The following is a 14672-nucleotide window of genomic DNA, read 5'->3' on the forward strand; positions in this document are numbered from 1 at the left end:
GGATGAATGCTATAAAAAACCATTTCAAAAAATAGTTTTCCCACTCAATCTTAGGGTCCACCTTCATCAAAAAATAAATAAATTACCCACCACAAAAAAATCTACATGTTATTTCAGCCCATCCAGAAATCAAATTTTCTACCCTTGGCAGATGTCAGGATGCATACCTTGTGCTCTTCTTTCATCACCTGTTCTATCAGTTCACATTTCACTGGTGGCTTTGAGTTCTGTCCAGAGAGTAGTCCATGACCGAGTTTAGCCCTACAAGTAGTAAGAGGAACAAGACATCTTATAGTATGTAGTATACAGCACATCTGATACAAAGCAATACCTTGGGATATCGTCCATAATACCAGAAACATGTGGCAGAGATGATGTTGAACAACGAAAACCACTATCTCTCATAAGATAACTGACTTTGTTGCAGAATTTGGCAAAACAGACAAAGGGGTTGGTGCCAAGTCACCAAAGTGCACTACTTGGTGGTTTCATTAGAGATGAATGGAACAGCAGTGCATCTGTGTGACAAGTGGCTCCATTCATATGAGTGGAGAGGCAAGTCACTCCATTCATCTGTAATGACTACAAAAAAATAGCCAAACCTCCGTAGTCCGTAGTGTAAAAGGGTTGATTTCTACTGAGACAACCTCAAGATGTACGACTGGTTCCAGTTTTGGGAGTTTACTAAAAGGTAGAATAATAGTTAAAATAGCCAAACAGCCAGGTATTCTCATGAATAGTAGCCAATGAAAGGAGGGTTGGACCCACATCTATCAAGTATTAGTGAAAAAGCCTTTGGATATGTCTTAAGTACAACTAATGAGAATACCCTTAATGGATAAAGTAGAAGATGTATTAGCAATCCATGCTTAAGAATCTACTTACATCTGTGTGCTGAAGTCTTGTGTGGGATCCAGAGGAGCATAGTCAAATATTCGTGTCAGGTTTCCCACATAGCTGGAAAAATGAAGCATTGTTACAGTAAGAATACATGAAATTAAAAAAAGAGAGAAGTGAATGGCTGGTCCAATACAATAAAGAAAACAAAATTAGCAATATTAACTGGATTCTCATAATCATATGTAAAACATTGATGCATAATAAATAACCCATAATAAAATATTGATTGATGCATAATACAATAAAGTACACATTTCCTGGAGCTCTATCTGTTAGAGACTTCCCAATTACACATACAGGATTGTATGAAAACCTGCAGGCAGTTGCCACTACTGAACTCTGACACAAGAATTAAAGAAACTAATCCCATTCAGTTACATATGTTTACTATTTTTACTAAATGAGCTAGTCACCCTATTGAGGTCACCATGAGATCAGATGACTATAAACGATGCTCAAGATTGAGTCGTTATATTTTCTTTAAAAAAAAATGCATGAATAACATTTAAAGCACGTGTCCATCTTTAGACCATCTTAATGGGGGTTTCCATGAATAATACATATTTACTTTGGCTTCTACAACATTACTGTACATCCAGTTTAGAGCACTGTGCCAAACCAGCGTTCACAGGACCTGCTTCAACCAATGACTGGGCTCCTTGCACCATGGGACAACACAGGAAGTGACATCCGTGACAACCGGTTTAAGATCGCCCCCTCACCCCTCCCCCCCCCAACAGCTTCCGGTCAAGCAGGAGATTCTAAACCAGAGGTACAGGAGTGATGAGGGTTTTTTCTAACCTTGGCCTGTATTCATATATAGTACAGTAATGTAATCAACAATAAGCAACAAGCCAAGATTTTAGGAAGGGTAAGGGTAGTCACATTACACCATCATTACAAGTACAGAGACCAACTTGAGGGAGCAATAAAAGATAGCCAATAAAAAATGGATTTGAATGGAATGAAGATTCATTATTTTCCATCTGTGTGTCTACACCAATGGAAAGACAACTTCTGTGTCAAAGGTTATGATATGATGAAGTCAAAGTTTGTGGCAACTGTATCTGGTATTCAGTGCCAAGTCGTGTCTCATAAAATGCTGATGATAGTTTCAATGATTCCACTATGTACTTATGTCTGTCTCTTGGCATATGTTTACCAACATCAACTTTCAGACATTAACCCCTTAAGGGGGTTAACCCCAAATTCAAAATTCCTTAACTTTTATTTTATTGCATATAATGCTGTTTAAAGGTCTTTTTTTCTGTGTAACAAATTGTACTTCCTAGTGACGGTATATAACTTTCCATACCATGCACTGGAAATCTGAAAAAATTCCAAATGCGGTACACTATACAGTATAGTAGTATAGTAATATATGGGGATTTTTCACATGATCCGGCACATTGTAACAGATATTCAGAAAGGACAAGTCCTGGGGTCTTGTAAAGATCCAGGGCAGACATGGCAACTGTTACCGCGGTCTGTTACATGAGCATCAGCTTTGCCGGCGACATGTAAAGGGTTGACGTGTAAAGGGTTAATTTTTAACAGCTGCTATTGGTGCCAGCATCGATCGCAGGTTTAAGTAGTGGGTGTTTGCTGCATTATGTAGCAAACGCCCCATGTGTATGAAGAAGGTTAAGCCCATGAGCCCTCTTCATCCACCCACTGCCGCACCATGATGTTGGGCAACTGGCAATGGGGTTCATTCCTTTCTTCACACTACCTCCTGTAATTATAAATGCCAAGGTCATTGAAAAGAGACAGTCCCAACCTAACATAACCTAAAATTACGGAAGAACGGAGCTAGATGTCCGGTGCTATGGACTGCTAATTATGCCCGCACCTCCCTCTCCCATGCTGGGAGCATGGGAGAGCAAGGTAACGTCACGAGAGAGTTCTGATATCAACTCCCTTTACCATACTGGGAGTGCGTATTTAGCAGCCCAGAATGCAGGGCATCTTGTCCCTGCGCTGCTAATTATAAGTTTGTTTTCGAGGTGATCTCTGCGTTTCAAGACTAGCAACAGACAGCGCCAGGATAAAAGTGGAGGAGCGGAGGTGAGTATTTCTAGTGGTTTTTTTAGTGGTTGATTTCCTGTAATGTCATATCTCGGGATGAGGTTCAACAAAGATATTGTTCTTGAATTATGACAAGAAAGAAGAGATACATACGCTCTCTGGAATTCTGGTATGCTGAAGATGACCTGCATCACTGTGCTGAGGTAGGAGCTGTTCCCCTGGTTCCTAATACCAGTGTAGCCAGAGCCAAACATTGGTTTCAACTTAAGTCCAGTTTCTTGGATGACTTCCCATTCACTAACCCTTGGTTTAACTTCATTATCGGTTACACCGTTCTCTGTCTAAAAAAGAAGGCAATAAGAGATAAATGGTAATAAAAAAAATATTTACAAGCTATAGTAATATTTGTATAGGTGGAATAATTTCTGGTAATTTTGTGCGCTAATGTTACTGTCACTATAGCACATTATGCAGCAGGTTCATTGAGTAGTAACTGCACATTGACTACTGATGTGAAGGTCTCTGTGGCAGATATACACTCACCGGCCACTTTATTAGGTACACCATGCTAGTAACAGGTTGGACCCCCTTTTGCCTTCAGAACTGCCTCAATTCTTCGTGGCATAGATTCAACAAGGTGCTGAAAGCATTCCTCAGAGATTTTGGTCCATATTGACATGATGGCATCACACAGTTGCCGCAGATTTGTCGGCTGCACATCCATGAAGCGAATCTGCCGATCCACCACATCCCAAAGATGCTCTATTGGATTGAGATCTGGTGACTGTGGAGGCCATTTGAGTTCAGTGAACTTATTGTCATGTTCAAGAAACCAGTCTGAGATGATTCCAGCTTTATGACATGGCGCATTATCCTGCTGAAAGTAGCAATCAGATGTTGGGTACATTGTGGTCATAAAGGGATGGACATGGTCAGCAACAATACTCAGGTAGGCTGTGGCGTTGCAACGGTGCTCAATTGGGCCCAAAGAGTGCCAAGAAAATATTCCCCACACCATGACACCACCACCACCAGCCTGGACCGTTGATACAAGGCAGGATGGATCCATGCTTTCATGTTGTTGACGCCAAATTCTGACGCTACCATCCGAATGTCGCAGCAGAAATTGAGACTCATCAACGTTTTTCCAATCTTCTACTGTCCAATTTCGATGAGCTTGTGCAAATTGTAGCCTCAGTTTCCTGTTCTTAGCTGAAAGGAGTGGCACCCGGTGTGGTCTTCTGCTGCTGTAGCCCATCTGCCTCAAAGTTCGACGTATTGTGCGTTCAGAGATGCTCTTCTGCCTACCTTGGTTGTAACGGGTGGCGATTTGAGTCACTGTTGCCTTTCTATCAGCTCGAACCAGTCTGCCCATTCTCCTCTGACCTCTGCCATCAACAAGGCATTTCCGCCCACAGAACTGCCGCTCACTGGATGTTTTTTTTTTTTTCGGACCATTCTCTGTAAACCCTAGAGATGGTTGTGCGTGAAAATCCCAGTAGATCAGTTTCTGAAATACTCAGACCAGCCCTTCTGGCACCAACAACCATGACACGTTCAAAGGCACTCAAATCACCTTTCTTCCCCATACTGATGCTCGGTTTGAACTGCAGGAGATTGTCTTGACCATGTCTACATGCCTAAATGCACTGAGTTGCCGCCATGTGATTGGCTGATTAAAAATTAAGTGTTAACGAGCAGTTGGACAGGTGTACCTAATAAAGTGGCCGGTGAGTGTATTTAGAAGTTTAAAAGTAATAGTCTTAAGCTTTATCAGATTTATCAAGCAACAGAGTTCAAGAGCGGTGTGTACACCAATCCAGAAAACCGCCGGCACTACCTGACTTGTAATAAGGGTTGATGGCAAAGGCACTGTTATATGTCCCGGGTGTATATAGAATTCACGGGTTAAGCCGAATGTAGTAAGCATATAAGTGTGATAAAAAAGACAAAAGTTGCGTCATATGACTAGACGAAGCGCTGGAGTGTGCAAAACAGTCCGTCGCTAAAGGTATGCTTTTGCCATACCTCCCAGTCCTATGAATTTCATTGAATAAAGAAGAACTTTTGGGTGAGCGCCGCAACTTTTGAGGTTTTTTTATCACACTTTACCAGATTTATCACAGTCTGATACTCAACGATGAATCCGGTGACGTTAAAAAGGGGTATTCCAGGAATAAGCATAATTCATATTCAAATGGGTCCTTAAAATATAAACTAATATGTAATTGGTGGACATAATAAAATGCTACTGGCCCTTTAATCATTCCATTGATTTTGTCCCGATAGAGAGGACACCTGCCCCTGCCTTATCATCACTATAATTGGATGAAGTCGGTGCTTGCAGTGCATCCAGTATGTCCAGTGTTGTGGTGAGATGTCCTCTCAGTGAAGTAATGTTACTAATTGTAACTGATGGAAGTTACACACATCATTACTATGGCAACAGAACAGTCTTTTAGATCACCACTAGGAGCAGAGCATAAGAGAGAGGAGCTGTTACTGAGAACTGAGGGATCATGGGGGTTGTCATATCCGGTGATGGCCATCTTGAAGATAACTGCCTACTTTAGAAAGACCATACATTTTTGTGAAGCATAAAAACAAACTATTTAAGTTCATTTTTTTATTAATGACATTGAGTTTTAATGTATTCATATATTTATAGGATTATGGTTTTTTACATCACACGTTCATATTCCCAGAATACCCATTTAAGACTGTCTAGCACCATGTATTAAATATCTTAATTTATGCCACAAATATGCACCAACATTCTGGTCAATTTTTATTCTTTTCTGCACATGCCTATTCCCAGCTAAGTCTTTATCGAGATCATGCACCTTTGTCATACCAGTCACTCATAAACAGAACGGAAAATAATTATATTCTGTTTTGAAGCAGAGCCGAAAGCAAGAAAATGAGGAATTTAACATTAAACCCCTTCATACGAACCCCTTGCATTTGTAGCATATCAATCCCAAAATGCGCAAGATGTTTGGCAAGATGTGGGTCTAAAACAGCTTCTTCCTCATCGAAGGAATAGACATCTATCAAGGAAAAAGATTGGAAATGATTGTGCAATAAACATAATACTGCAATCCCTGGGTTACGTACAAGTTACATTTTTTTTTTTAAAGGGGTTATCTGGTTATAAAGAATTACTTAGGGCCGGCCGGGGTGGGCTATTTAAAAATAATAAACATCTAGTTACCTCGTCCGGCGCTGCCGATACCCCGCGCCGCGGTCCGTCTGATCCGTGCCCCTGTTTGTTTACAGGGGCACAGAAGCCGCACACAAGGAACTTCCGGTGCGCGATGTGGCCAGCTCCTCCCATCCGTTCCTATCTCAGTGTTGTAAGCGCTGGGAGATGGTGTCTGAACCTCCCTGTGCGCCCTTGTAATCAAACCACAGAGGAGACGGACCACGGCACGGGACATCAGCAGCGCCGAACGAGGTAAATACACCTTTATTATTTTTAAACAGCCAGCCCCAGCCCGGCCCTTAGTAAATTTTGACACCTGGATAACCCCTTTAATTACAAGCCTATAGGACAGATCGTCAAAAAAAAAAAAATCAAGCATGGTAAACCAGGGGCACTTGCTCATAGATCCAGGCACTGTGGCTGTGGTAATCTTATTACATTTGTTATCCATGCCCTTCTTCCTTCTGAAATCAACTTTTAAAATTATAATTTTGAACCAGGGGGTTCTCGTGAGCCCCTGAGTGATGTATTTTTACTCTTAAAATGAGCAGAACATGTTTCACCCTACTTGCTTCCCGTAGACAGAGCAGATGGAGGGAGATATGTTCTGTTCATTTTAGCAGCCTGTGAAAAGACATCATTGAGAGGCTCTGGAAATAAGCACTGAGCCCATCATGCTCATTAGCATAATTTGAAAAGTTTATGTTTAGAAGGAAAAAGGCCATGGAAAAGAAATATAAGAAGATTACCACAGTCACTTGGTTTCTTAGGGTGGATGATTTAAATGGTAGATTTTCTTCAAAGGACATCTATTATCAGTTTACTTGATGGTAGATGTCTAGTGCTCAACAAAAAGTAACAATAAAACAATAATAAAATTATTCTAATATGGAAGAAAGGCTAAGGGTGCCCTGGTTTATCATGCTTTTCATTTAAGTTGAATTTGTATGCAAGTCGGAACAGGAGAGCATTCACCATTCCATTTATAACTAGGAGTCATCTGTTAGTCAGGTGTTCTTACGTTGGGGACTGCCTGTACTAGAAACCTAAAGCCCCAAACATGGCTTCACATGCCATGCGTTCTGCACCTTTGGGAACTGGGAGAATGAATCTGGTATGACAGACTACCAGAGTTTATGGCCAGCATAACAATAACTTTACGACTGCTGCCATTATGTCCAACATCTTACCAATAGACGGGAAGTAAATATAGAATTCTGTCTATGAAAAGTGTATCACATTTGTAGAGGAATTTTAGTTCCTTAAAGGGAGTATATCACCTCCCCAAGCATTTTAATCTGTTGGCAGCATGTTTTAGAGAAATTCACTATGATATTATATGTACCTTTATTATTTCTGTCCATTATGCGGTTTCAAAGAAATACAATTTTTTTAATCTGTAAGCTAATGAGGCAGTTGGTGCACCCAGGGCATGTCCTCAGCACTACTAATACTACCTAAACCACAATTTTGGAACAAGTCAAGTAAATTCTGGGTATTGGCATATTACCGTATATACTCGAGTATAAGCCGACCCGAGTATAAGCCGGGGACATTTATTTTACCACCAAAAACTGTGAAAACCTATTGACTCGAGTATGAGCCAAGGGTGGGAAATGCTTTGGTCACAGCCTCCCAGTATATAGCCAGCAAGTCCCCTGTAGTATATAGCCAACCCCCAGTAGTATATAGCCAGCCACCCCCCACTTGTATATAGCCAGCTCCCTTTAGTATATAGCCACCAGTCCCCTGTAGTATATAGTCAGCCCACATAAAAAAAAATAAACTTACATACTCAGCTTCCGTTGTCCCTCTCTCCACTGTAACAGCCGGCTGAGATGCGTCCATACGATCTGCCGGCTGGCGCATACTATGACATCACCAGCGGCTTATACACAAGTATATACGGTAAGTATATTCTGGGTATTGGCTTATTTAAAATTGATCTTACCCTTACCTGCTCCATCTGGGGTTATAGTTCCAAGTTTTACAGCCAGTGGATAGCCCATCTGCTTGTGATGTTCTAATGCATGTCCATTACCACCACTACCTGAGCAAAACCACCTTCCACACATGATGGAACCATCTGTTAGGTTAAGCCACAGGTTTTCTCGCAGTTCACATTTAGCACATTTCCAGCCACTGCAGATTAATTCCAAGAAATGTTCATTGAGTTAAGAAAATATCATTCTAGAAATGAACTTTATATTGCTTTTTAACTGGGAACACTTTATAGACTATGCATTTTTACAAATATTTCTCATATGCAACAATCTACAGATTACTTTTGTTTTCAATAATTTTCTATGGAAATTACCTTGGTGGAATCCTTACTCCATTGTCAATCTGAACAAGGTTATTTGCAAACTTTGACACTTGTAGTTCTTCCTCCCATGACTCCTGTTCAAGTTTTCTGTATGGAGAGTTGGCATTCAGAACGGCATCACATGCTATAGTTACCTGCACCAAAGGAACAATTAATATTCAGCTTATTGCGCTTACTTCATTTGTTACCTGATTTGCATTTCATTTATTATCTACAAATTACCTGTAGCGTATGTAATTAGTTTAGCTCCTAAACTAATCATCTTCACATATACAACATCTCCCTCTCTAGTGGAAGCCAAGGTGAATGCCATTAAAAATGTATGCATGTGCCTTAATTGTCTCTATCTACGCATGATCTACAGAACTAGAGATACAGACCCTTAAGAGACATAGGGGCAGATTTACTTACCCGGTCCATTCGCGATCTGCGGCGGATTCGGGTCCGGCAGGGATTTATTAAGGCAGTTCCTCCGACGTCCACCAGGTGGCGCTGCTGCGCTGAAGTTCCCTGGAACGCACTGGAATACACCGAGCCGGGCTGAGTGAAGGTAAGTGCAAGCTCTGCGACACATTTTTTGTTTTAAATGCGGCGGTTTTTCCGAATCCGTCGGGTTTTCATTTGGCCACGCCCCCCGATTTCCGTCGCGTGCATGCCAGCGCCGATGCGCCACAATCCAATCGCGTGCACCAAAATCCCGGAGCAATTCAGGGGAAATCGGCGCAAATCGGAAATATTCGGGTAACACGTCGGGAAAACGCGAATCGGGCCCTTAGTAAATGACCCCCATAGTTGGAAATGCAAGCTGCAAATAAAGTCGAATTCCTGGTTTTATATCTCACAGAATCACAAGCCTGTTGCAATGAGAAAGATGAGATTCTTATCTTTAAAGGAAACCTACCACTGCTCGCATGATGAAATCATGCAAGCACACCACCCTGTAGGCTATTTAATCCTCGTGCTGGCAGATACTTTGGTTAGGCACAGCGATCTTTAGTTTACCGTATTTATCAGAGTATAAGGCGCACCATCAATAAATGCCTGATAAAATGTCTAGGTTCATATATAAGGCGCACCTGATTATAAGGAGGAATGACCAGCATGTGGCAGACCTGTGCACAGTTCAAGCCAGCTGTTGTCTGTAAGTATGGTTCATATATAAGGCGCACCTTTGATTTCTGAGAAAAATCAAAAGATTTTTTGTGCCCCTTATAGTCTGAAAAATACGGTAGCTTAAAAAAAAACCATTAACTCACATATGTAATTTATCCCTCGGGTGCTACCCCTATGTCAGCTGTCTGTCGATGCCTTCCGATTGTTAATTATTCACCCCTCCGTCTTTCTACCCGCCTTCCTTCAGGTGCCGAGAGCAGTGACGTCTCCGAGCCCTCGGCACTTATTGCACATGCGCAGACACCAACTCTCGCACAGCCGGCTGGCGATAAGTGCAACTGTAGGAGGGCGGTTAGAAAGACGAAAGCATGAGTAATTAACAATTGGAAGGCATCGACAGATGGCCGATGACATAGGAGTAGCACCGGTGGGCTAATTTACATATGTGAGTTAATTGTTTTTTTAGCTAAACTAAAGATCGCCGTGCCTAACCAAATTACCTGCCGGCATCAGGATTAAATAGCCTACAGGGTGGTGTGCTTGTATGATTTCATCATGCGAGTAGGGGTAGATTTCCTTTAAGATGACACCAAATGCAAGGTACTAGGTACCCAGGCTTCTTGGTACTAAAGATAGCCATGATTGAAATAACGCTACTCCTGCAGTCTCTGAACTTGACTCAAATAAGACTTTTTGCTAATTTTCACACAATGAAATGGAGGAAATTTTTTTTATATGTAAAATGGGTGAAAATTCTAGAAAGGACATTGCACAAAGTAGTCCAGTGTAGTAAAGTTTTTGTACATCAAAGTACAATCCAAATATTACGGTACTTGACTTAAACAACTTTCGAGCAATTCTTATGTCAGCAGTCTGCCTTACTCACAGAGCAGTGGGGTGGAAGTTTAGCTGCTGTGATTCCCTGCTCCCTGGATAGCCCCAAAACCTAAAAGATCTGGAGAAGGCCTATATGGAGAAGTATTTTATATGTTTTTTCCAACACGTCTGATTTTGGAGATGATTCATCTGTGAATCACCATATCTTTTTCCATATAAGAGCCATATGTGCTGGTATTCATACGTATTAGATCATTCCTGTGGATTATATATTCCCCAATTTAACTTTAGGTATTGAGCTCATATATAGCTCTACCTTGGAGGAAATATATTCTTGGTGATAGGATATAACTGGTATTGTCTCCATCAATTAAGGCCTTGGTTACCTGTCAGTGGTAAATCCACGCTGTGGATGCTTAGGTGTCTACCCCCTTTTTTTGTCAGTATTTTCTAGTGTTATATTCCTGACTGTCTCTCCGTTTGATATGTGATTAGATATTTTCTATTTGTAAATTCTTTGTATTATTATGATGTATTAAAGCATTGAATTTTATTCACATGCATTATGATTATTGTGTACTCTCACATGTTTTTTGGTTGGCTATATGGAGTAGGCAGAAATCCATGCTGCAGTGCTAGAACTACAGGAAATGTCTTAACTCTGTAGCTGCTAACAAAAGGTTTCTGTACCAAATATTAAGTTCTGTTTTTCTATTGTATCAAATACCTTTTACATGCAAGCTAATTAATTATTTGATCCCTGATCCTAGGCCAAGTTTTCCCACCTACAAATACAACTGTACACAAGTACAGTATGTATGAGGGTCAATTAAAAACAATATATACCTACTGTATATGTTTTCTCAATGCTTTATACATTACAGAATGCAATACACAAAACTACTAACCAAAGCTGGGAGCTCTTCTATATTAGGCAAATCAATTTCAAAGTGATCTGGAAATATAACAAGTTTAGCCTCATCTTCTAACTCATAATCGTCACTGTTGAAATCTGCATCTATTTCAAGATCTGGGGAAAAAGAAAAAAAAAAAAAACACAAAAAGAGAAAACTGAAGCAATTATTTTTAGAGGTTTATAGAATGTAGCTGTAGATATATCAGTTCATACTACTAGTAACCAAAAAAGTTAAATTGTTGATATTGATCTAGCACTTATGACAGTGATATTCCAACCTAAAGGATGTGGCATAGATGCCCAGCAGTCTCTTACATAAGTGAATATAGGAAGATGCTCATCTGTGTTCATAGATCCAATCACAGAGGTTGTGAAACAGGGTTTTAGAACCAATAAAGGGGTGTTCCAGGAATCAGCATAATTCATATACAAATGGGCACTCAAAATATAAGCTATTTTGTAATTAGTTGTTATTTAAAATTTTGCTCCCCTTTTCAGAAAATGCTGATGACATAGACTGTAATGAAGAATTAAAATGCTACTGGCCCTTTAATCAGTCCGTTAATTTTCTCCGCGCGGTCCGTTGCAGGACAGAAGATGGCCGCTGGTCACATGTCCACATCACATGTCCTGCACCTGCCTGGGAAGGTCATGTGACCACCACTATGTTTGGCTGTAGTCGGTTGGTTGCAGTGCATCCAGTATGGCCAGTGTTGTGGGGATGGCAGTTACACATCATTACTATGGTAACAGAGCAAGAAAACCTGTTATATCATCACTGTTGGCAGAGCATAAGTGGTAGGAGGAGTTACTGAGAACTAAAGGATCATGGAACTTGTAGTTTCCAGGGGCGGCCATCTTAGTGATAACTCCACCTACTTTAGAGAGGCCATAAACTTTGTAAATCATAAAATCAAATTATTTAAGCTCCGTTTTGTGACTAATGACATTGAGTATTGTTGTATTCATTAAGTTATATCATCATGGGTTTTTGTGTCAGACGTTCATATTCCTGGAATACCCCTTTAAAAATAGATGTGAGTTTACCAGACATGCCATAAATGTGAATGCCATTTTAAATATTCTATTGTACTGCAATAACAAGCCACAGTAAAGTTTAAGCAAATTCAAAGTTTTCAACAAACTAAATAATTGAAGTGTCAATTATTAGCCTTGATCCATGTATAACGTTACATTTGTTGATTGGTCTATGCTTGTTTTTAACAATGTGGCTGCTCTTTGTTAGGTTATACTATGATTAAGAATCTTATAGTTCGAAACACATAGGTCTTCTCTGCCTACATCTGTACAGCATTTTTAATACCGTATATACTGTATAAGCCAAGTTTTTCAGCATAAAAAATGTGCTGAAAAACCACACCTCGTCTTATACACGAGTCAATTAAAAAAAAATAAACTTACATACTCACCCTCCGGCGCCTGGATTCCTGGCGCGGCTCCAGATCCTCGGCGCGTCTCCTGGCGGCGGGTGAGTATTAAGTTTATTTTTTTTTATGTGCTTGGCATACCGGGGGTTGGTTGGCTGCATACTACCGGGGGGGGGCTGGATGGCTGTATACTACAGGGGGGCTGGCTGGCTGCCTGTATACTATATGGGGCTGGCTGGCTGTATAATACAGGGGGGCTGGCTGTCTGTATACTACAAGGGGGCTGGCTGGCTGCCTGTATACTACAGCCTTGGCTTATACTCAAGTCAATAGCTTTTCACAGTTTTTGTTGGTAAAAAGGGGTCTTGGCTTATACTCGGGTCGGTAAATTATCAATGAAAGACACTGGATTTTAATGGATGTAATGCAGCGATCACTATAGGCTTGTCAATAAATGAAAAATGCAGTATAATATTTAGAAAGACTGGCAACATTTCTGAGATATTTAGTTAAAAGGGAAATCGTCATTGCAGCGAATCCCCCACACACACACACACACCCTAACCACCACTTCAACTATACCCAACTATTTTGCTTCACTAAGCAAGATCACTGTGTTCTCTCGCTAAATGTGCTCAGTAGATCTTGCCGTCTGAGCACCCTTCGTTCTTTCGGAAGTAGTTGTGTATAGTCAGTGCCATAACCCCCTGTACATGTATTCTGTACATGCTATATTCATGTGGAAGTAAAACAGACTTCCATTCTCATGATCCACTCAGGTCCCACTGTTTGTTCCTGCACTGACCAACAAATTACACTGGATAATGAATAACGCAATGTTAATGGAATACCCCTTTATGTTGAATTCAAACTAAACAGGTTACTAGTCAACTAGATGGGGAATAAAAGCTAAATCAGTAGACATCTGACCTCTTACTTTAACTGACTAATATTAACACTTGACCACGATTTTCCTTTCTCTTGGCTGTATGGCCCAAGCTAGGAGGAGAAGAATTAAAAAGCACCATAAGCATGCTTCCCATTAGAACCTTATGTTACTTTTCGAAATGGTTATTGTAGTAACTAATCTAGAACAAGAATTTCTTTTTATCTTTGGAAGATAAGAAATATTGGCTTCTTGATGATGGCATTTTCTCTGTCTCTTGACCAAAATTGCAGGTGATCACTTGGAAATAATTATAGTGAATGGCATAACTCCATTTCTATTTGTCCTTGACTATATGCATTGAAGTAGTTTTCAAGCAGCCCACAAGGCCCAGTACTACATCGATATACAGAAAAAAAACAAACAAACATTCTCAAATTTTGAACAATGGTGGATTGCCATTTACAAGTTTATTTAAAAAAATTATGAGGTTAATATACTGACATAGTAGACCAATTCCACTCAAGCCAAAAAAATTGTTTTGGGTAGGGTAATTTGGAAAAACAAAAGATACGTAATATTTAAGTCCCCAGAAAATCATATTTTCCCAATAACAGCCTATATTCATAAGTAAATCCAATGTAATGGTAAAATTAAGTACAGGCGGTCCCCTACTTAAGAACACTCGACTTACATACGACCCCTTGTTACAAACGGACCACTGGATATTGGTAATTTATTGTACTTTAGTCCCAGGCTACAATAAACAGCTATAACAGTTATCACAGGTGTCTGTAATGAAGCTTTATTGTTAATACTGATTCTTAGGACAACGCAACATTTTTAAAATCCGATTGTCACAGAGACCAAAAAAGTTCTGGCTGGGATTACAATGATAAAATATACAGTTCCGACTTACATACAAATTCAACTTAAGAACAAACCTACAGACCCTATCTTGTATGTAACCCGGGGACTGCCTGTATATATATTATATATATGAAATATATATTCATAGAACAGTATTTACCATTCACAGTAAAATTAAATAAATTCCAATATATCTTCACATA

The 14672-nt window shown here is 40.1% G+C and overlaps 1 protein-coding gene across 2 annotated transcripts in view; it reads right to left on the bottom strand.

Moving 5' to 3' along the window:
• USP13 (ubiquitin specific peptidase 13) overlaps nucleotides 1-14672 on the bottom strand; it is a 74529-nt gene that overhangs the window by 25712 nt on the left and 34145 nt on the right. For both annotated transcript variants that reach the window (XM_072142743.1, XM_072142744.1), the window contains exons 4-10: nucleotides 11318-11439; nucleotides 8451-8593; nucleotides 8091-8275; nucleotides 5884-5978; nucleotides 3082-3269; nucleotides 886-957; nucleotides 168-261 (exon numbers count right to left, since the gene is read on the bottom strand). In XM_072142743.1, the coding sequence (XP_071998844.1) occupies nucleotides 168-261; nucleotides 886-957; nucleotides 3082-3269; nucleotides 5884-5978; nucleotides 8091-8275; nucleotides 8451-8593; nucleotides 11318-11439 (899 nt within the window). The remainder of the gene's footprint in view (nucleotides 1-167; nucleotides 262-885; nucleotides 958-3081; nucleotides 3270-5883; nucleotides 5979-8090; nucleotides 8276-8450; nucleotides 8594-11317; nucleotides 11440-14672) is intronic.

The sequence above is a fragment of the Engystomops pustulosus genome, chromosome 3, assembly GCF_040894005.1.
Source record: "Engystomops pustulosus chromosome 3, aEngPut4.maternal, whole genome shotgun sequence".
NCBI lineage: Eukaryota > Metazoa > Chordata > Amphibia > Anura > Leptodactylidae > Engystomops > Engystomops pustulosus.